Genomic DNA, 23,041 nt, shown 5'->3' on the forward strand with positions numbered 1-23,041 from the left:
AAGGCCTTCCCGGCTCCCGCCGTTGGGCAGCTTCCCTCTGCCCCGTCCTAGGGCGCCGATGGGCCCGAGCCGCGCCTTCCCCCCACCTGCAGCTTGGGCAGAGGGTCGGCGCCGGTTGACGCGAGGTGGCGGGAGCTCAGTCCTGGCCCAGCCGCCAGCCGAAGCCCATTCCCGGTGGGGCGGAGACAGCGAGGTGCGGAGTGACCGTGGGGGCGGCTTCCCCGCCGTGCCCGGTGTGGTTTCTGCCCGCCCTCCCTGTCCTCTTTTCGCTGGCGCTTTTGGGTTTTCTCTGTTTGGCCCGCGGAGCACCGACAGCGGCTCCTGTAGTGTCTGGGCCCACCAAGATAATTTAGTGCTGCCATGTGTCTCTGGGGTTCCCCTTTCTTGGTAGGGAGGGAAGGGGTTAGAATTGGGCAGAGCTGGACGAGCTCAGGGGTGCGATGGGTTGTTTGTCTATCTGCCTATGTCCGTCTGTACGAGGCAGGGATCTGCTTCTTGCTCTGAAGGATACCCTAGAGACGCCAATTGCAGTAATCCCGCAGCAGAGCACAGAGTATAAACACAGTATAAACACACCCCTACTCCATCCTTTATGCATGATTTCCCCCTCATTCTTGCCTCTGTGTGTGTTATGAGGGTATATGTAACTAGTTGTGATTGCTTCAGAATTATATCGTGCAATTGGATTTTTTTTCTTTCTTTATTCTGGGAGGAATCAAGGTTGTGCCCATTTGGAGCTGTACCTCACAGTGGTTCTGTTTGGTTTGAGGGTCAAAACTGAACCCAAAGGGAAGCTTTGTGTGGGAGCTTCTTTCAGAGCTCATTTCTGAATGACTGTTATTTTCAATTGTGTCTATACCTAGACCACTGAGCAAGTTCAGAATAACAAAATACGGCAAAGTATACATATATTTCCCGCATGCACAATTAGGAATTTTTATATTAAATCTATGCCAGGCTTCAGTCTTTGCAATCCAGAATAGACCCTGGGATCCTACTTCTCATAGAGTTAATCTGATTTAAATTACTTTGAAATACCTTTGCCTTATCGCGTGCTGTTGACATATTCTGTGATGAATTAAAGAGTAAGTCATGGCTGGTTGTTGAAGCCTTGTTCATCTTTCTGTAATTGTTGAAAGCAAAGTGTTGATGGTATTATACGGCATTATTCTCCTATTTTATTGCCAGAAAATATTATGTAAAGGAGATTAATACATGCTTTTGCTATTTTCGTTTTTATAAGCCTGATCTGGATTTTATGGCTATGGAATTTGGTCCTAAGCAGTGTGTGAAATTCAGGCTTGGACTTTGGTAGCCATTAGCTTCTGTATGTGTAAAAAGTTGCAAGTAGGGGTTAATTTCTTCTTTAAGAACTAGATAGCAATACTCTAGCATGGACAAGGCTTAGGGATGAGAAAGTGCCAAATTGTTTTACATGTAGGAATCAGGATGTGGTGATGTGTAACTACTTCTTTATATGCAATGATTTTATTTTTTTTTTTTTTTAATTTGGAAATCAGGATATGGAGACATACTGATACCATAGAAAGCATGCCTACAGTGGTTTCTGAGTCTATTGAACAAATTTCTAAAATTTCTAATTTATAGTAAGGACTGTTGAAAAAAAACCCTTTAATTTATCCTGCAGGGAGCATGACACAACACTATGTTCACCTTTGTGGTAGTAAAAATCATATTGATATAGATAATAAGCAAGTATTCATTAAGTATTTGTCTTCTACATTTGTCATGTAAACATATGAATTTCTTAACATCACTTTTGCTGCTATGTTGGGTTTTTTTGCTGGTTTGAAAAGGGATGTGGAGAAGGCAGAATAAAGAGTCTGACAACAGAGTGTGTGTTTATGTTTGTTAAGTAATTAAATAGGCAATTGATTAATAAGGAATATCATTAATAGCTGTCTGCATGGTTTTATGAAAAAGAGATCTTGTGAAGCAGTCCTGAATTCATTCTCTTAATGATTTGTTTGATAATGGTAGTTCATGGGTTATAGTAGTGCTTACAAAGGAAAGCACTTAGCTCAGTAGTACTTAACACTGTCATTTTAAAATACTCTTTTTAAAGTAGCATGAGAGTGGTAGATGGATGAAAGCCAGTCAGCTAGTACCTCAGAGTTGGTGGGAGGTGTCCCTTTGCTGTTGAGACTGTAAAGGTGTCAGAAGTGAGCCTCCTTCTGTCCAACACGTGATTTGCGGCCTTGAAAGTTGTATATAACATAATTAATTTAAAACTTTTGGGTGGCACAGATATTAGTGGAATGGTAATTAGTAGTGGCAGGACACTTGTATGCTCTGCTTTTGATTACATGATGAAGTGGGTCCACTGAAATAACCAAATATATTTTAACACATCCTGAACTTGCAGCCTGTTTCGTTATGGTTAATCATCTGCTCTGTTAGACTTGAGTTTTGCTACTTGACCTACTGAACAGACTAATGAGGGAAGTGGCAGATTCCTCCTGTGTTTGATTTGCCATCTGGTTGGCTGTTCTCTCCTGTCTTGCTGTTGCTTAACTCCACGCTTCAGTATTTTAGTTTTAAATTTTCTGTTTTGAAGGGGGTATAGGATAAAGAAACTTGAATTTGGGAGTGTTTTATTTTGTGTATCAAGAACTTGAACAGTTACTTATACCAGGAAAGCTCAGTGTCTTTGGTTTCTTTTAAGCTACCTGACAACTGTCTTGTTCTTTATTTCATAAAGCAGTCTCCCCTCTGTGTTCATTCTGCTTATGTAATCATATTTTTGCTGGCTTTATCTTCCTTAAGCAGATATTGCTTTCATGTAAGAAATGCCCCTCTACTTTCAGTTTCATCCATGTGGCTGTTTGCATTTAAACACTAGAGGTCACTGTTGCAGTTTGTATCTATGCATGTACATACATACATATATGCATCCATATGTATATGTATATGCATTTCTAAATAATATTTTTTGAACAGGAAAATATAGGTTTTTCCCAAAACTTGCCACTCTTAAACATAAAAATATTCACTAATCTAATAATAAGTTTCCAAGGCTGCCTTTTCCCTTTCACCCAACCACTTAAATCATTACTGAGATGAGCAATACTTTATAATAAATTCATTATGGTTGTGCATGCCTGTTTGAGAATTTAATTGTAACAGCAAGCAGTACGTGGCCCTGAGCTCTGATATTATTTACATGTGGAGCAAATTAAGCTATTGATGGTTCCTTACTAGAAATAGAACTCATGATAGGTTTTTTTTGTTCCTTTTTTTACCCCTAGATTCTGAGTTAAGCTCAGGACTTCCAGAAGACAGCTACTCTTCAGGAGGTGAAGGCTTGGATGGTGATGATGAAGATGAAACGGCAGCCCGTGGCAATGTGGTTGAGGAGGCAACAAGCTCCAAAGCTGGCCCAAGTGCAGGCTGGGCAGATGCCATGGCAAAAGTGCTTAACAAAAAGATTCCACAAAATAAGTTCACCATTTTGGCCAGGAATAAAAAACTGGAGAAGGAGAGACAGAAGGAAAAACAAGAAAGGCTGGAGAAGAGAATGAAGGTGAGGCAAAGATGCAGTATTTTCTTGTGCAGTCACAGTCAGATGGAGATGCATGCAAGATCCCCTCTGCAGGGATTTCAGAGAGTGCTCCAAGACTGTCTCAGTTTTGAAATCTCTTCTCCACAGTGATCTCAGTTACCTTCAATTTTTTTACTTTACATACAGTCATGCTGTAGGGCTTATTCTGTCACTGTTTCTTTCTGGGCCATCAGCAGGCCTGATCTTTGGCAGCAGGACTGTTCCAGTCAGTCTGCTTAAGGTGTTTTTGTGGTTGAGAGGGTGAATACAGCTGTTTTAAGCTTAGTTTTCTAATTGTTGTTGTTAATTTGGGGTATAATTCACTTTGTCAGCATTACAAGTTGAAATAGTTCTCAACCATCAAAAGTGAAAGGGAGAAGAGAAGAAAACTGCTTTCATTTAAATTCTGCTGCGACTTCCAAAATCAAAGGTCTCCAGGTTGCGGTTGCAGGAGTCACTGATGTGGTTGTGAATTGTTTGCTCCCCACAATGATTTTCCTGGTAGGGATTTTCTGTTACTATGTCCGTACCCTAAATTGCTTCTGTTTCTGAAACTGTTATGAAGGAAACGAAACTATGTTGGCAGTTAAGTCATTTGTTTGTGTCTTTAGTGGAACTTCTCATTCCAGGCTATGATTGATTTACCTTCAGGCTAAAAATACATTATTAGTTCTAATGTCTCATCTTACCAGTTCTGTTTCTATAGGATAACTAGGTTATCCACCTGACAGTCTGGGACATGCTGTGGTTAGGCCACAGCCTGCCTTCTAAATGCAGAGAGCTTCGGTACGTTCAACTGCTCAGTTATGCTAAATGCTTGTTCTCATGCAGTAAATACAGGGTAGTACTGCAAAGGAGAGGTGGGCTGCAGCTACACAAACTGGCTTGTTTACCCTTAGAAAAACCTGACAGCAGACTGCTTTCTATTAATTTCTTGCTGGTGGAAGCTAGAATAGAACAATTCTTTTGATAAAAGGCCAAAGCATGGTCATAAACTTTAAAATTTGTAGTGGTCTGCCTGGAATTATAAAGATAAGGACTCTGAAATTTAGTGAAAGACTTCTTGCATGAAACCAGCTCAATTCAACATCACCAGATCTAGAACACTGTTAAATTGTTAAAAGGAGAAAAAATATTTCACTACTTTATTCCTGAAGCAGATGCTGGAGAAATAGTGTTCTCATATTGCAGCAGAAAAATAAAAAAGATGGTGGAGTTCTGGCCTCTGGTAATGGAAAAGTGGATTGATTTAGTTTTGAAACAGAGTCTCAAAAAAAGACAAAAATCAGTGTTGCACACAGTTGCTTTCTGTGGTGGCTACTTGATGCTCTTCCTGGTGTTTGAATTCTGCCCATTACAGACTTTGCTGTGTGTCACTGTCAGTTACAAAGCTATACCATGATAAATTCAGCATGGGAAATCAAATTCTCAAGTCTCAAAATGCAACATGCGCATCTTGATAGACCCAGGCTATTATTATGTATAAATTTCTCTGTGATCAGCTTGTGAAGTCTTGGAGTTGAAAGCTGCCTTTGAGTAATTTCCTTTGAATAATAAATAGCAGTCAGTGTGAAAGTATTTGAGTTCTTCTAGACTCCCTTTGCTTATCTTGAGCCAGAGGCATCACTCTGGTGCAGCTCTTCTCTGGTTTTTGTTACAGAAGTCAAGTGATCTGAGGTTTGTCTCTGGCCTCTGGTGTGTCAGTGCAAGAGACTCATTTCAGACCTGTTGTCCAGCCCCATATTGGAGCTCCCCTTAGCCTCAAACCAAAATGACCTTTCTTGATTTATCTTTGTTTTGCCTCTTGCTGCATGCTCTTATCAGTGTGCTGCATTCTCAAATGCTCCATGTTGTTTCATATAACAATATTTATAACACAGCTTGATAAAAAGCGGGAGTGGGAAATGATGTGCCGAGTGAAGCCAGATGTTGTCAAAGACCGAGAGAGAGAGAGAAATCTTCAGAGAATTGCCACAAGGTAAGAGTTTTTTTGTGAATGCTTTCCTTAAATATATGTGTATTGAAAAAAAGAAGGAAAAGGGGAAGAAAAGGCCTGCACAGGTAATCTGTTTCCAATCAGATCAAACTCTTTAAGTGTCTAGCAGGAGGCGAGTGATTTATATACAGGCTTGCATTGTACAGTATCAAGTTCAACAGAAGATTCAGAAGCTTTATGAAAGAATAAAAATTTAGATGGGAATGTAATGTTTTCTTAACAGAAGTGCTTTGTTGAATCCCCTCATTTCATTTATTTAATGCTTTAAAAATGCAGAACAGTTGTTTCCACTACTGTCTTTTCTTTCTCTGCAGAGGACTTGCCAGATATATGTCTGTTTTGCATTGCAGTAGTTTGATGTCACAGAACTAGTTGAACACCTTGATGTGCTGTCTGATTCTGCCTCCTTATTCGTTCTTCTGCCTTGTCCTCCTACTTCAGCTGCTCTTAAGGTCTTGCTTGAGAAATTTAATAGCTGATTGTAGGATAAGTAACATGCTTCTGAGGGTGAAACATACTCTTGCACTGATCTCAGTGCCACTTTACCATGGGTAAAGTTACTTCAGGGTCTGAATAGTTATTTGTGGATTTTACTGGCAGTAAGTGTGATGGAAGAGTGAAAATGGAAAGTCTCTTGTGTTGTAGTAAATGCAGCTTCTCAATTGAATTGAGGTTCAAAGCAAACATTTTGGGGAGCTAGAAGCCATCCAGCATCTGCACTGATTAGTTGCTTTGGCAGAGGGTTCATTTCTGTAGAGGGAACTTGAGTTAGAAACTTTGTTTTATTTTGTTGTGTTTTTTCCCTATCCCAGAGGTGTTGTACAATTATTTAATGCTGTCAGGATGCACCAAAAGAATGTTGATGAGAAGGTGAAGAAAGCTGGGAGCTCTGACAGGCAGCGTGCAAAACTGCTGTCATCTGTTTCAAAGAAAGATTTCATCAGTGTTTTAAGAAACATGGAAGGTGCTAAAGGAAGCAAGAATCCTGCTGGAAAGGCCACAAAAGTTAAACAGGTAGGCTTTGTCTAGGAGAAAAAATGCATACACGATACCTTCTCAGTATAATTATGGTCTGTTAATATGCCTGCTCTTCAGAACAGCTGTGATTCAAGTGCCTTGGGTTTTTTTTGAGACTGCTTAGGAAGGGAGCAAGTAACTCTTAGCCTGTTTTCCCTGTATCGAGGTAGGAAACACTGGAAGCTTTTCTGGTAAGATATCAAGCCCTGTGTACAAATAGCTTGGTTTAGCTGTGTTTTTAAAAAAAGAATATGAAAAATTGGATTTTTATCTTGGATTTTGCACCAACCATGAAACAAACTGCTAGATTTTAGTGGGATGTGACATTTTGAATTTGCCCAGTAGTAGTTATCAGCTCTTTAAAATTGTTAAAAGCATGAGGGCTCTTCATCTTGTATGTTGTATTAGACTCTACTACTTGTGTGTACCCACAGTTTTGAGTATTTAAAACTCACTTTGTCTGGATGATTATGGTATCTGGAACTGAAGGGCTTTGCATACTGAGAAGAGAAAAAAAAGAAAAAAACAAAACAAAAAAAACCAAACCCGAAAAAACCCACCAAAACCACAAAAACAACAAAAAGCAAAAACTGAAAGAAAAACCTGAGACATACTAAACTTATGTAGACTTTTCATTCCCTAATTCTGTGTGTGTGTTAGGATGATGTGGGATCATTGCTGTTACAATGTTTTGGAGAGAAGTATTTTAACACATTCCACTTTTTCCAAAAGTGCTTGAGAGTCACAGTGTAGTTGGATTTGTCCAACTCTCTATGGTTCTTTCAACTCACCAAGTAGCTCTCGGTTGAAAACAAGTTGCTCAGGCATACTTTTTCTTGTGTTTCAGAAGCTGCATGTTTTTGAAACATACTTGTGTTCAGGTTTGAACTTTGTGCTTGGTAGTGGGTGGAATACTTCTGCTGGCCCAGATTCACAGCAGTTAACTAAGTGCTTTTCTGTGCCAGGAAGAAATACTTTAATCAGTTGGGAGACAACAGTTTGTCATATGTTTTTTGTTTGTGTGCACTTGGGGAGCATGCTAAAGCACTGCCTGGCATGAAGAGCTCATACAATTTTCATGCAAGTGTAGTATTAAAGTATTTTTTAAATTCTTCGGATAATGAGAACAATTTAGCTTGGTGCTGACACTTTATTTCTCCTTAAATAATTCCAGCTTGCTTGTTTGTGGGGGGCGGTGTGGCTGTGTGTGTGGTGGTTCTTTTTCCTTCTGGAATAGCAGAAGAATATTGGAGTGATAGCAGTGCCAACTACTATTGGAGTAGACATTGAATCAATAGCTGAGCAAAAACTAGGACTTTTTTACTTTGTGTCAGATTGTAGCAGGGCAATTTTCTAATTACTAGGTCAGAAAACATAGATTGCAAATGTTTCTATACTATAAAAAAGTCTTATTTTAGCAGTGTCAGTAACAGTGTATTTCCACTAAAGTGCTCTGGAGATGCTTTAGGTGCTGGCTGCTTAGTGGTGGTTTTCAGTACTGATATAGGTGCTGCTTTTCAGTACTGATATAGGTGCTGCTTTCACTATAGCCTGTGAACAAAAACTTCAAACTTTGGAGTTTTTAATTAATATAAGTCTACAGATGTAGGCTTGTTTTTTTGTTTGGGGAGGAGGGTTTTGGTTGTTGATTTTTTTTTTATTTGTTTTGTTTTGAATAGCCATGTCTGCCTTGATAGATCACTGCCCTCCCTCTCTCCCTTTTTGCATTTGCTTCTGTGACTCTCCATTTAGTACTGAGCCAAACTCTTCTCCTTTTCAGGCTGTTCTCAATCTACCTTATTTTCTCTTGAGAGCATATCTTGCCCATTTAGCAGGCTCCCATCCTCGTAGCTGTTGAAGCTCAAGAGTGATGCTGGCCTCCACTATCATCTCTCTGCTTCTTGGTCTTTGAGGATTTTTTAGAGGGTAAAAGCAGGGATGAAACTTTTGGGTGGTGAATTCCTTGCAGCAGGACTTTGGTAGATTGTGCCATCTGAAATCTTTTGTTTATTTTGTGGTGGGGTTTTTAGTAGCAGCTTGCTTTGTTTTTAGCAATTGAGACTATGGTGTATATTTCATTTTTTGGAATGGGGGGAAATATATTTATTTATCTCAACAAAAACAGTGGAAGAGATGCCAATCCCAAACTCCAGGCACTCTGCCATCAATTAAAATGCAGTCCAGAACAATAAAAACATTACCCCACCCACATAAAACAGGCAGTCAGCAAGAAAAATAGCAGAATAAAGTTTTCTCAGTGAAAGCAAACCTTGCTTGACTCAAGCCTTGTGCTATGAAAGGATAACTGACTTTATTTGTGAGAATGGTCAGATGCTTTTTCTTACTTCACAGTGGTTTTTGAATGCAAGATTTGCTGCCATATTTTTGAAAGTTTGGAGGTTTCTTCCAAAAGTTATGGGGTTCTTGAAGAAACTCCTTATAAAGCTCTGTTGTGGTTGACTATTTAGTCAGGTATATGTATGTGTGAGAAAAAGAAATTGCATGCTCTGTAAAGGCCCATCTGTAGCAGTGAGATTTCATGGTAGCACAACCACTTCAAAAAGTTTGTTCACTATTTCCATCAGCTTTGTGCCCGTGCCGTGTGAGAATGTCACTTATAGCCATGTATACTTTTAGTTATTGGCCTAAATATTACTTGGTGTGCACCCACCTAATGTAGATATGAAAGAAAGACTGTAAAGCTGTGAAAATTTTCCTGTGCCATTTGAAACTGTAGTCTTCCTTCAGGTTTTCTGTACCCAGATGGGAGTAATTACTTTTCTGCGCTGGAGCCAAAAGCTTTGCTTTTCATATCATTAGCTGTTTATCAAGGTATTTCTTAATCCTTGCTGAGCCAGCTGACTTGTGTAATTTTTTCCCTGTTTTTTTCCAAGGTACTGTACATGATGCTTGCCTCTAGGTAAGATCATCTGATTTCCCTCCCCTCGTCACCTTATCTGAAAGCCTTGCAATGTGGAAGAAAAGTGTAATAATTTTCTTTCTTAAAAAATCCCATTTGTTTGTTGTTTGGGTGGGGTTTTCTAAGTTTTGGAGTAGCTTTTTTTTTTGGGATGTATTTATTGAGAGATATGAGAGCTTTCAATCTTGTTCAACACAATCCTTACAGACCAGATCTTCATTTTAGTATGTGTTGGTTGCATCTTGCAGCTTCCTACCTGTGAGATACTATAAGAAACATTATTAAACTACAGGTTTAAAAAATGTACATATCAGAGGTGCTGTCTTTCCAGCCCTGGAGGCTGAAGTCATTTTTATGTCTATAGAACAAATACAAAATTAGGTAGTGGCAGTAAAGGATTCCTTGTAGGAATCTTGTTTTCTTTAGGTCCTTAAGAAATTTATGGGTGCTTCTTTGCTTCCTGGTTGAGTGAAGTTTCTGATCTTTTAAGGCTGCGCAGACATGTTGGCTGATGTAGTGAATTACATGAGGTCTTGAAATCTTAGTTAACATTTCCAGAGCAGCCTGAACTCTTCTCCCTCACTGCATGTCCATTACAACAGGATCATTCAGTACCAGCAGCTCTCGTCTTGACTTTTTGCTTGTCATTTGTGCTACTGCCTGTAAAGCATTACTAGGTGGTAAAACATTTTCTAGTGGCATAAATAACCAGCATGAAAGTTACAAGTATTCTTTGTGACAGACATAACCTGCACTCATCAAGCTTTAATTTTGAATTAAGCTGTTGTAGCGTGGTTTTCTGAATCACCTACGTTAGCTTCAACTGTTCAGTTTTCTTACACCAGATCTGTTGCAGAGCATTTCAGTGGTGAAAGTAAGAGGAGGATTTCCTGGTCTACTTCAGTAACCATGATCCAAATTCTGCAAAGTAATTTTTCTGCATGACTTTGAGGTACCATTTTTTTCATGTGTTGTGATGACATCTGGAAAAAATCAGTGTACTGGCCTCAAAATAGTATCTATTCTAAGATAATTTAGTGACGGGAAGGAAGATGAGCAGAGAGGAATACAAATGCTATTCTATATCAGATGTTCTTCCTATGGGACTTGAAATAAAATGTTTTTTCCAGAAAATTTCCTTCTGCTTGAGTTGCATTTTATAAATGCTCCTAGTGTTTAGCCAGTAGTTTGTAAACACAGTGACTAGAGACAGGTTCGCTGTAGATTTTTGTTCATAAAACTTTTAATATTCATAAATATTTTTAAGCAGTAGCTTGAAGATTGTCCAAAGGCAGGAGGAGTATCACGCTTCTGACTTTAACTGCTGTTCTTGACACAAGAAGTGTCATGGGGGCTTTAATTTTTCAAATCAGATGGGGATATAAATGTGCTTTCCAGTTTAAAAGTTAGATCTGTTTAAAGCCTGTGAGAGTGACTGCCACCTTTTTCTTGCAGCTGCATAAGAACTGGCCATTGGCATGTTGTTCTGCCTTTTTCCAGTTTCCACAGTGCAGAAATGGAGGGGGAAAATACAGTTTTATCTGTCTACCCGTTTGGAGGGACAATAGTCTGAACAATTGTTTCAAGCTTCTTTAGGAAATAGTTTATTTCTGAAGTATGGATGAAGGCATAAGTGGCTTCTAGAAATTTGGGTAAGGTGTATCAACACCTCTTTTAATCTTAAAAGGAAACTTTTTTTTCTTATGTGATAATGGCATTGCAGAGTAGCAGAAGTTTATTACTACAGCTGTTGTGTGTGGGTTTTACAGAACTAATTGAAGGAGTAACCAGGTGTGTATGTATTCCAGCAGATTTGAGGGGGCAGCCAAGTAAATTAGTAAAAGTAAAATTTAGTCCAGCTGCAGTGAGAGTAGTTGTGTTCTCCCAGTTTTAATAAATGTCTTCCCATCACATGCACAGAAACTTTTAATTTGGATTCCTTTATAAGTCATACATTTGCATATTTTTCCCAAATGTCTGTACGCTTTCCTGAAGGTCACCCTGTAGATGTTTGGAGCTGATGCTTTTCATGTTTTTTTGGTTTTATACCAAGTGGTTGCTGACTACCTAATTGTATGCTGTACTCTAATTTTTATCCTAAGGGATAAATGCAGTGCAGCCTGCCACCAGTTTGCTACATCCTAAATTCCTTATGTTCTTTAAGGTAAAGGATTGCTGTACAATATTAGAAGTTGTTTGATGCTGAGATTTTTACCTTAAATCTTTTTACAGGAAAATGTATTGACTTAGCCAGTTTGGATCATCAGCAGGGTTATGTTTTTAAGATGTACAAGCTCAGTTCCCTATCTGTTGCCAGAGCTGGTAACACACATCTCTGTTAACATGGGAATGGAGGTATTTGTCAGTATTTCTATGTGCATTTGATTGATAGATGTCAAGAACTTGACAGTCCAACTCCAGATAAGAGGATGAAGGGCTGTGTGATGGCTGTATTTCACTAGGTTCACCCTTTTTCCTGTGTTTTTATCCTTGGATTTCCCCCTTTCTCTTCTCTTTTTCGGATACTTGATTGGAAGTCAGGAAGGGAAGAAGATAGTTACTTTTTCACGCTGTTTCCATCAGCCTCTTTTTTTATCCTCTTCATGTTTTATGTTCCTGACAGGTCTTTCCCCCTGCACCTCAGGACCAAGCACGCAGTCTGGTGTCCTGGTGCCTAATGTGAGAGCAGATCTGACAGCTGCTCACACAAAGACCAGTTCCCCGTTTGTCCTCATGAGTCATGTATGGTCTGCATTAATGCCATCTTCTGTGATGCAGATAGGATGTGATCAGTGAGGACAGATATTTTAAGAGAATTGGGATACTAAATGCCTATCGTATCTACTGAGGTGATGACCTCAGATCTGGGGAGGGCAGTCGTCCAGTCCTCCTTATAGCTTGCAGATAGGAGATGTTCATGGAGGTAGCAAAAGACACTTTCCCAGCTCCGAAATATGTCTTTAACTGATTTTTTTTAAGTTCAAAAAGAATGAATGATGCAAGGTTTTAATGGAGACCTGTAAGAAATGTCTCTTTCTTTCCTCCTTAGAGCTTTAGACAAAATGTTTTAAATTCATATTCCTGTGAAAATGGCTGAAGTGATTTTAGTTGAAGCATTGCAAAAGCCTTCAGGTTTAAGCAGTTAAGTTTGGCAAATTCTGTTAGTGAATATAAGCAGGGACTTGTGATTCAAATGTCAGGCAATGTTGAGACAGCTCCATCTGTCATATTTGAGACTAACTTGCCTTGCTATCTGATCATTAGTGCACAGGATACCATGATGGTGTTCTGTTTTCCCAGATGATGTTGCAAGGCTTTTTTTCAGTAAAACTATGTCTAAAACAACCACATTTGAAACATTTCTGGTATACATCTTCTTTTGGTCTTCCTGTAAGTATACAAAGCACAAAAAGTCAAATCCTATTAGACTTTTATCTGGTAAATTGAATTGGAAACCTTATAAAAGCAACTCTCCGCTTTTGGCTTTGTTCATAGCTCTTATAGGCAGGACAGTGTACTTAGACAAAAATACATCTAAATGTTTCATAATATTTTATTTAAAAAAAGTTCTCTAGAAGTAAGAATGATTGGGTGGAGCTTGTCTATCTGTACCAGTTTGTTTCCCTGATCTAAGCATTTTCTATTGGAAATTATCTTGAAAAGTGATTTCCTTACTTTGAAGTTTTATTAAAGTATAAAATGTTCTGATTTCCAGAGTGTTGAACTAGCAGATGTGTGTTATAAATGACCTCTGTAGGCACCTACTCATCTGTTTATCTTGGTAGACTTCAGGAGTGGGGGGGTCAAACTTCTTCCAGCTTCCAATGGTTCCAGCCTTGCAGAATTCAAGTGTTGGATATTTTAATGGGAAAATCTGGACAGTTTTTAATGAGTGTTCCTGAAATTTACTGAAAGCTAGAAAAGATACTTTTGAAAAAACCCAACCTGGTATTGTTACAAATGATACTAAAGCTGTCCTCTTGTAAAGATCTGACCTCTTTTTGGTTTGTTGCCAAACTCTAGACAGTGTTCTGCATGTGGTCTCTGTCATTTCTTCTCCATCTGCAGGTGTTGGAAAAACCCATTCAGAAACACAGAAGGAACTGGAAGGGTCAGAAATGCAGAGAAAGGGTAGCCAGATGGCTACGATAAGGATTGGAATCACAGGCAGATTACATACTCCCTCTTCATTTTTAAACTGCTTTTAGAAAGTGGCCTGGGAGTGTTGAGGGGTATGGTCTGCTCATTAATGAGTTTGCCACTCACCCATGATGGTGTGAGGGAAATTACAGGAACAGAAAGTCAAAGAAACTTGGATTTGCAAACATTATGATATGTTGCAAAAGCCATTTAAGTAAAAGCAGTGGCAATGAGGGTAAGGAGGTTTAGCCAGACAAGCTGCTTAGTAGTAATAAAAACTTCACTATTTCATATTTAGTAATAAAAATACACAAAAGCTACTTCTTTGTGGTTTTTTGTTTGCTTTTTTTTTTCCTCTCCCTTCTGCCTTGTAGTTTTTTGGATCCCCATACTTGTTTTAAGACTCAAATGTAAGTGGAAATCTTGAGTCAGGAAGAGAAAGCTTTTTATTAGCCCCACTTCTTCCTCATCAGCTACTCTGTGAGATGATTTCTTAAGTGCTGGAAGTGAAGGACTTGGTCTTTACTCTAGCCTTCGTTGTTTGAGACAGCCTTTTGGGACTCAATCTGTTATGCCTCTTGTTGAATCATAATGAAAAACAGTGGATAATTTCAGCATCATTTGTAGGAAATAATTTGAGTCAGATTTGGATTATTAAAAAAATCTACAAAATGCTTATTTATTCTAAAAAAGTATCAAAAAATACTCCAAACAGCTGTGGGCCTGCATGTTTCCTTATTGTGCCAGCAGGCAAGCTTTTATAAAAACCTGCAGAAAATTTTAGGTACCCAGCTGAGATAGTGCGTAAGTGTCTTGCATAACTGAGTGATATCTGAGAAAAACCTGTTGTGACTCCAAAGTGTTTGTCTAAAGTTTGACTTTTGAGGGATAGCATCAAGGAGGGCTTAGTCTTGACTGGATGCTTTTTACTAGACACTCTTGCTGTAGCTGCATATTTTTCAGATACAGCTTGATGGTTTGGGGACTGTGCAACTAACAAGGTTGTTGAGGATCTGGGTAATGTTTAGACTGATCATTAAACTCCGTCACATCTTCATTACTGCAGCAAATACACATTAAGAAATGTAAGACCAGCTGAGAGATAGAAGCCTTTTTTAATAGCTTTTGAGAAGATGTGTGGCATTTATTTCAGGATTTAAATGTGAAATATCTAGAAAAGTTCTTTCCTTTATTTTGAATCACATGCATATGGAAAAATTCTTGGTTCATTATTTTCCTTTTAGGAATATCAGTGGAAGCTGATGATAAGGAGTCCATATAAGTTTGCTCTTGGTAATTTACTAATACTAGCTGATGTTTTTTGGTACAAAGTGAACAATATTTTGCAGACCATGGTTACCTGAGGCTCAGGATTAGCTATCATGAAAAGCTGTGCTTTCTGATGGGCAACAATGTCCATTTCCAAATCAGAATTAAAATTCTCAGTGAAGCACTGTAGCTACCTTAAACCTTACATAGCTTATGAACAAAGAGCTTGTGTGATTCCACTACTGTGAATACCGTAACTGACTATACAAATTTTTGTCTTACAAGCAATGAAACTATATGTTGCTTTAAATACAAAAGTCTTGATAATAGGTTGTTTTTAACCACAGTGCTCATTGGGCCTTTATGTCAGGAATTAATTGATCTAGGTGCTGTGCAGTCTTTGCTCTAAGGATCCTGTTGTACAAGCAGATCAAACATGAAAGCTGTATGGAGACTTAGAGATGAATAAAGGGTAGGAGTAACAGGTGAATACTGAGATACAGTAATATCTGAGTATGGTAGGTAGTAATTTCACTGTCAGTAATGTAACTGCTGATAAACAGGCATTGCAGTTGTGAAGATAAAAGCATATAGATGAGGATAATGAAACAGTTTTGGTTTTAGAGGAGGAAAACCAAACATGACTGAAAGTGAGCAGTGATAGCATACTGAAAAAGTATACTGCCTTGGAACTTTCTGTCCTGATGCATTGCATAATAACCTAATAACAGGGAATGTTTTATTTCTCTTTCTAGGTATCTTTTCTGTAATAATTTGCAGTCTGCTTTGAGCTAATTTTATTTGGTATCTACTTAAAAATGCTTACTTAGAGACCTTTTTTCTTTTATATCAGTGGAGTGTTTTGGCCATCTGATTGGCCACAGTGATATAATTACTTTATATTCAGGACATTGTCATTTTGCCTGGTATTTTACAGAACATTAGTTAAAAATTAAAGAATATCTTCCACGAGAATATATCCTATGGGTAAAGGTAACAATTCATACCTGTGTTGAAACTAATTATAAGATCATGTTTCATTAGGTGAGGCTTATTTTCAGGTGAGTCTTTATTTGAGTTTTTATTTTCCTGGGTGTAGCATGCCTATACTGTTCATGTGTAAAGGTAATCTCAGTGCCACTATGGCCATGTATTGTCTTGCAGCAGTGCGTGGTAAAATACCTTGTGCAGCAAAAGGATTTCCAAGACAGCTGCTGTCAGAGCTGAAGCATGGCACAGGCTGAGGAGTTCTAGAGCATCCTGTACGCAGAAGGGCCCTGTGTTACACTGGAGTTCTTAAAATATTTTTGCTTTTTGTGACAGAAATTCTGATTTATGAGGTTTCTGTTGAACTAAGGCTGAAGAAATCTGTTCTCTGATAAGCTCATCCTGTGATTCTTCTTTGCAACTGAGCGCATAATAACAATGCTAATGATTTTTCTTCTTTGCTTAAGTCCAGATGAATGCTTGTTGTTAGAATTTCTGTAATTCAGTTCTGACCCCTCTGAGGTTGGGACATGTTTAACCACGTCCGTGCCAACCCAAAGCATTCCTTCTCACTCACACATCCCCAGTTATAGTAAACTCTAGAGGAGGATGTGAGGATGGGGAGATTCCTCATGCAGGTCATTAAGCTCTGGGTGGTCTTTTTGGCTGTACTTAAAAGGAAAATCAGTATTTGTTGTGTTTGTAGTAATAATTGCAGTGCGTTACTTGCAGAGAAGTTGGAACAGGAACAGCAGGTTTCAAAACATACTGCAAAAAAAATTTCATTCTTATATTTATTTACTAGAAATGCCAGTGCAGATTCTGATGTGCACAAGAGACCTTGTGATCTGAGTAAATCACTTGTGCCACTGCTGATATCCACAGTGTAGTGTCACTTCAAATACACCAAGGTGATTTAGTTCAGTCGCTCTAAGTGCTCTTTCAGAGAGAGAGCGCAAATAGATGTTGAATGAGTCTCACCTTAAGGAATAAATGATTGTGCAGACTTATACTGCAGCAGAACAGGCTTCTGTTGTGCAGCTCGCATGTTCTGCAAGCACCAAAATGCTTTTCAAAGGCAGGATGAGTTGCTGTGAGACTGATGATTAAACCCAAGTATTACTCTGTTAAAAATCATTAAATTTTGTTTTCTAATGACATTGCTGCTTAAGATACTTCAGCTGCAGTTTTCTTTATTTCCTTCCAGCTTAAGAGGGAACTTATTTTCTTAGCTTGTGAGCTTGGATATTCCTGAAAACAAATGTAGGAGAAATTATGCTGGTGTTAAGATCTTATTTTCCATGTCTTCTTCCAAGTGTTTTCTGTTGGTGGTGTTTTTTTGTTTTGTTTTTGTTTGTTTGTTTTCTTTTCTTTTGAATGGAGATTTAACATGCCCCAGTGTATGCATGTGCTGGTTTGGGGTTTTTTTTTAAGGTAGGCTTAACTGAACTTTCTTATGGATGAGGAACAGATCAGTGGCATTCTTTCAGAGCAAGATACAGGCTGAAGGGGAAGGTGATTGTCAGCTGTATGCAAGAATGCATTTTAGCGGTTATACTTTTTAAATTTGTTGTGACAAAAGCCTCCCTGTATTTCAAGGTCTTAGATGTATTGAGCAACAGGGAGGAACCTGGGGAGGCAGTTCAAATTAACTAGACATGTTAGAATTTTTTTCCTCTGGGCTTTAAGTTGTTGCTTGAGAGATATTTATGTTAGAAATTCCTTCCCTGACAGGTACGTTTACTGTATGTGATGGTAAAGAGAGATGCCCCTGCAAGCTCTGGCATTTCATCTTCCACACAGAGCAGAGGCATGGGAGCCCAATGTGCTGATTCCTAGGCCTGAAAAATGTTTGTTTGTCGATACCCTGCAGTTACTGTCTTCTGGACACAAGGCTGCAGGGGAGTCTCTACAGTGATGTAGGTGTCTGCTGTTTTGTGGATGCAGAAACTAGGGTATGTTCAAGTGACACAAGCTGGTGGAAAGCAGAATGTGAAATGCTGTCTTTAATTTGCACACTCTGATTTCAAGACATATCTTTTAATGCCATTACTTACTACTAAACATTATGGGACTTTGGTCTGCTTACAGGCACAGTTCTGAAAAGCTCTACCAAACTTTCCTGCTCTAGTTTTAGGATATTGCTGTGCCACTAAAGCAACAGATGAAAATGACAGCATCCTGTGACTTAGACAAACTGAACTTAAATTCCCTTTAATTCCCTTAAACTTTCAAAGGAAGTAGGCTTTGAATAAAGGCACTTTTTTGCAGACTTATGTGCAGTTACAAGTATCTTTCTGCTGCTTCTGCCTACTTCAGAAGGGGTAGAGAGGAACGACCTCCCACCTGAGTGGCAGTGCAGTCTGTCACAACTCCAGTGTTGAGTTTGGCAGGTCTCAGTCGAAGATACTTACTGTAATGTTTTACCAGGAGCAAATTATGTAGCTCCATATTTTTACGGTGGTAAAGAAATTAACCAAAATGGGGAAATTTCTAACTTGATCTTGGTTGTATAGCTGCTGCTGCTGATGCCATCAGGTATCATCAAGCTCCAGTTCCTCCAAAAATCATCCAGGAGGCAATTCAAGCCCATATCTTGCAAGGGATGGCTTTTTTTTTCTGGGTGACAGACCTAAGTTTTGTTGTTTGGTGGGTGGGTGGTTGGTTTTATTAGGACTTGGCTAAGAATTTCAGTTCATCTTGTCCTGGTACAGATTTTAGAGGGTATGTCTTCAAACCAGAATTAGTTTGGGAAGTCCCCACTACAGAGCCCTACTTGTGTCAGACTGGAGCTAATGCTGTGATAGCTTAGGTGGCACACCAAGCAGGCAAGATGCTCTTTGTTTTATTTACATGGTCTTTTCAACTGGACTATTGGTCTGTCCCAGCAAGTAAGTATCTGCACTAGAGTAACCACAGTCTGTGTTTTGGTCTGTCTTATTTCTGCTCATGATAACAAGTGCATCACCATGTACCAGTGTCTCCTGAGATATTTTACTACCTGCTGCCTCTCAGACCTTGTGAGATAGGTTGCCACGCTTTCAGGCAGAGAACTAATCTGTTCAAAAGGAGAGGAAAAAAAGCAACACAAGAATTTTTCACTCCTTGCCTTACCAAAGGATCCACTTTATGTAGCATTACACACTAATGTTTAGATAGCCTGCTTTGTTTTCTTTTGGAGATGTTCAAAGAGGACTTCAGTGTTGTTGTGAAATGTGGGAGATGTGGATGAACAGCTGACTAGAAGTTCAAAAGCTGTTGTATAGAATGAAAGCTGTTTTATTTTCCAAGTGCCAAGAATCAGTTTTGTTTTATTTAGATGAAACCAGATTATGGCACTGAAATCCCATGTGTATTAACATTCTGACATAAAGCAAGTTGGGAAGGAATGTTACAGTTGAACTAATGGGTAATTATACAAATAGTCTTGCAGAGTTTTTTTTTTTTTTAGGACTCCAGGAATGTTTTGTGATACAGTGGATTTGGGTAGTTTTATTCTGAGGGGAAAATAGAGCAGTGAATTACTTAGGAATGAAGATACTAAACATGGGGTTTTCTTCACCTGGAAGCATGCTTAAAATTGATTAAATTTTTCCTTCAAGCATTTAATCTTCATCTTTGAGGCACTGACATGGTACCTCTGTCATTCTCCTTAGGGCTTGTTGTAAAACTCTATTCAAACCTTTGTGGTGCCTACATAGTGGGTAATGCTATGGAGGAACAGCATCCCTCTTTTGTTGAGGTCCTGCTTTGTCCTGTTGTTCACTTGAAGCAGCAAGAAAGAAGGGCCAGTGGTTGCTGAATAGGAGCTTGTGATTAATTTGAGCGTCAGGCTTTTCAAACCCTGAGCCTTTCACTGTCATAGCTGACAATCATGTACTGCTTCTGTGCTGCTTAAACTCTACCATGCCCCCCCCCCAAAAAAAAAAATAAATCCTTGTTCTGCACATCTGGGGAAAAAAAATTGGAATCTGTTGTTATTGAGGGAAAAAAAAAACAACAAAATTGAATTACTATGTAAGGAAGATGTACTTTTTCTGCTTAGGCATTTCAAATTTTACTCTGTGGCACATTCAAACAGTGATTTATAAAAGGTCTGGAATTAAAAAAGAAAATCTTTTCAGCCTTTCTCTACAAAGGTAAACATATAAAACAACTGAAATACAGTTAAAGAGGAGAAGAAAAAAAAAACGCTACCTTATCCTTGCATCTCAGAATGGAGTACCTGTGTTTGCACTAACACACATTATTCCCCTGTGAACATACTAAGGTCTGCCTAGGGACTTACCTTATCTGCAACTCTTTTAATTCCAGGTAATTGATGACCCTGTCTGAGATTATTTCAGACTTTACTGCGTATAGCATTTAAAGTAAATTGCTATAAGGGGTGGGAAGGTGGTTGCGCGACATTACCCTGGGGAAAAAGGAAGGTTGTTGGGATGAGAGAGTTATTCTTAGGAGTAGGCATTAGTGCAACTGTGAAGACAAAAATCCAAAACAAAACACAGTGAAGGCATCTTGGGGAACAGCTGTAGAGTTTCTCTTTATTTGAACTGGGCCCTGGGAGATCCCTTTTGGGAAGGAAAGTGTTAAGACTTGTTATCCTATTTTTGTGAAAGTAATCTTTCAAAATGAACTGCAGGAGAAGTCACGTTTAGCATGTCCGCTTTGGTTACCTATTAAAAATACGTATCTTGTTTGGCAGATTTTTTGCACTCTAATAACTTCTGTTGGTGTGATATGATGTGTTAGACTTACAGTGATGGACCTGCATTCTCTATTCCTCTTTTTTCCTGCTATTAAATTCTTTGTGCTGCACTCTTCTGAAGATTGCACAGATACCAGCTTAAATTTTCTATGGTTCTATGTATTGCATATTTCTAGATGGGTGACAAAAAAGAGATATGAACAAATTTCTACAGTGATGATTAATTTACTATGGGTTTTGTATGTAGTGGACAAAGCCGCATCTGCAGAGGATGCTGTAACAGATGAGACCCCCATGCACTGAGCAGTACAAGGACATGTATCTCCTGATGCAAAAGTAAATTACTCTTTTCAGTGCCCCCGATTGCACTTTGCTAAGACAATTTTTTGCTTCCCTGATGGACACTGAGCCACGTTGTTCCCCAGAAGTATTTTGTTACTAAGGCTTAAACGATTGAAATCCTCCTTCCATACATTGAAGAGTTTAGTGTTTTCTTTCAGTAAGAATGTAGGAAGAGCTTCAAGCTGTTCTTTAAAATTGTCGCCACAGGATGGGGCTGTTGCACTGCCCAAATACAATCTGTCACTTGGAATAGCTGCAGCCAAGCACTGTTTTCAGTGCTGACCTGAAACTACCCTCCTGTCGCGTTTCTCCATTATTCACCAGTCCGTGTAGTGCAGCCTCAGTTTATCCACTTCCAAGAGGTAGGAAATTTGGAGTAAGGTGTCATTGGCTTTCTGAGTGTAGATCAACTTTGTTTCTTTTAGAGGCAGCTTTGCACCATATGACAAGTCCAGGTAGTGAGGTAATAATCCACATAAAGGGGATTTGGTTCAAGTATTGCAGAATATGTTAAATATTAAATTTGGGGGGCTTTAAACCTTTATTAAATCCATATTTGTGTTTCAGAAATGTGCCAAGAAGTGTTCTAATGAAGCAGCACCTGAGGGTTAATAAATGATATCATGAATCCATTCTGATTGCCAAGAAAGATTTTAATAAAGGAAGCCATGCCCAGGGTTGACTTTCATCCATGAGGAATAATTGTTTTGTTTCCATATTTCTTTCATTGATTGGTTAAAGCAAGTTTGCTTATTAGCATCAAGTCATGTATGATTGACCTGCATATTTCTGTGTACTACTTACGTAGAGGTAGCCCTCAGTAGGTCTGCTAATGCAAACTGTAAGAGTGTGAGACGTGTCACTTTGATTGCATGAAGAGCTTCCATCTTTTGCTGCCTTTCACATTCACCTCATCTCCCTCTGTTCCCTCTCCTCCTCCCCTCAAACATTCAGGGTGAAGTGAAGTCTGAAGAGGGGCCAGAATGGAATATACTGCGAGATGACTTCATGATGGGAGCATCTATGAAAGACTGGGACAAGGAAAGCGATGGAGAGGGCAATACTGAACAAGGAGGTGGTCTGAAACAAGAAGATGAGAGTGACTGAATGAAACTGAAAACCATTCAAGATAATGTTTTATCTTAACATTGTTTGCATAAAAAGTCAACATTCTGTGAATGTGCAACACTTGGAAGATAACTCTTTTTCTAAAAAGAAAAAAAAAAAACAAACTTGCACAACTTTGGAGTGTTCTCTCCTCCATGTCAAACTTTTATTTAATGTAGTTTCATTTGCTATACTGAAATCCTGAAATATTTTCCAAAACATGTATAATTTTCAACATATTTCCAAAACATTTTGTACAGTCAAAATAGTGGCACCTGCCCAATGAAAGAAAAATTTTGCCAAGGTCATTAAAAGTTTATACATTAGTCATGGCAATTGATGTATTAGTGTGCCTGCATTTCCAAATCAGTGTTGCACTTTTCAAAATTAGCAATTCGCATTAGAAATGGCTTACAATAAACACAGAAATGCCATTACCTTGTAAAGTTACTAGATTCCTATAGAGTCTTTACTGCTTTGGCCAGGAAAGGTTTTGTAGATAATAAAGTAACAATTAATGTGATAGTTCTGGTCTTGGAGCATTAGTTTGATTGGAGACAACTCTGGAAACGTAGTTGTAAAGGGAGAAACTTGACCTTCCTGATTGGCTTTTATATATTTATATATATGTATGTATGTGTGTATGTGTTTTCCGTGGTAAGTCTGAAATTGTATAAGCTAAGAGACTGGTAGGAGAGGAGAGGACAGTCCTTGCTATTGTTTTTGTTGGAGGAGGGAGGGCTTTTCTAGCAATACCACATAAAATTGTGTTCAGTGTTGCTCCATTTGCAGTTCTGGTGTTTTGGCCTTCTTCAGTAAGTAGCCGGACCCCCGAGATACATCCTGTGGGTTTAGTCAGCTATAATATTAATTCCTCAGGTCTGTAAAGGGTCAAACAAAAGCCCTTCCTCTTAGGTGTGTACTGTAACAGTACCAAATTCTGGAAAACTTATGTCAATGTAGTTTTATTTAATTTAAGCTACAGCAATTTCT

At 38.7% G+C, this 23,041-nt stretch overlaps 1 protein-coding gene across 1 annotated transcript; it reads left to right on the plus strand.

Annotated features, from left to right (window-relative positions):
- Window positions 1-440: 440 nt before the first annotated feature.
- RRP15 (ribosomal RNA processing 15 homolog (S. cerevisiae)) lies at window positions 441-22,373 on the plus strand. The gene is made up of 5 exons (XM_010185808.1): window positions 441-564; window positions 3,270-3,544; window positions 5,443-5,540; window positions 6,371-6,572; window positions 21,896-22,373. Exons 1-5 carry the CDS (start codon window positions 441-443, stop codon window positions 22,046-22,048), a joined length of 852 nt encoding a protein of 283 aa, XP_010184110.1. The 3' UTR covers window positions 22,049-22,373.
- The last annotated feature ends 668 nt before the right edge of the window (window positions 22,374-23,041 follow it).

This window comes from Mesitornis unicolor, unplaced genomic scaffold (genome assembly GCF_000695765.1).
Source record: "Mesitornis unicolor isolate BGI_N332 unplaced genomic scaffold, ASM69576v1 scaffold3166, whole genome shotgun sequence".
NCBI classification, from domain to species: Eukaryota; Metazoa; Chordata; class Aves; order Mesitornithiformes; family Mesitornithidae; genus Mesitornis; species Mesitornis unicolor.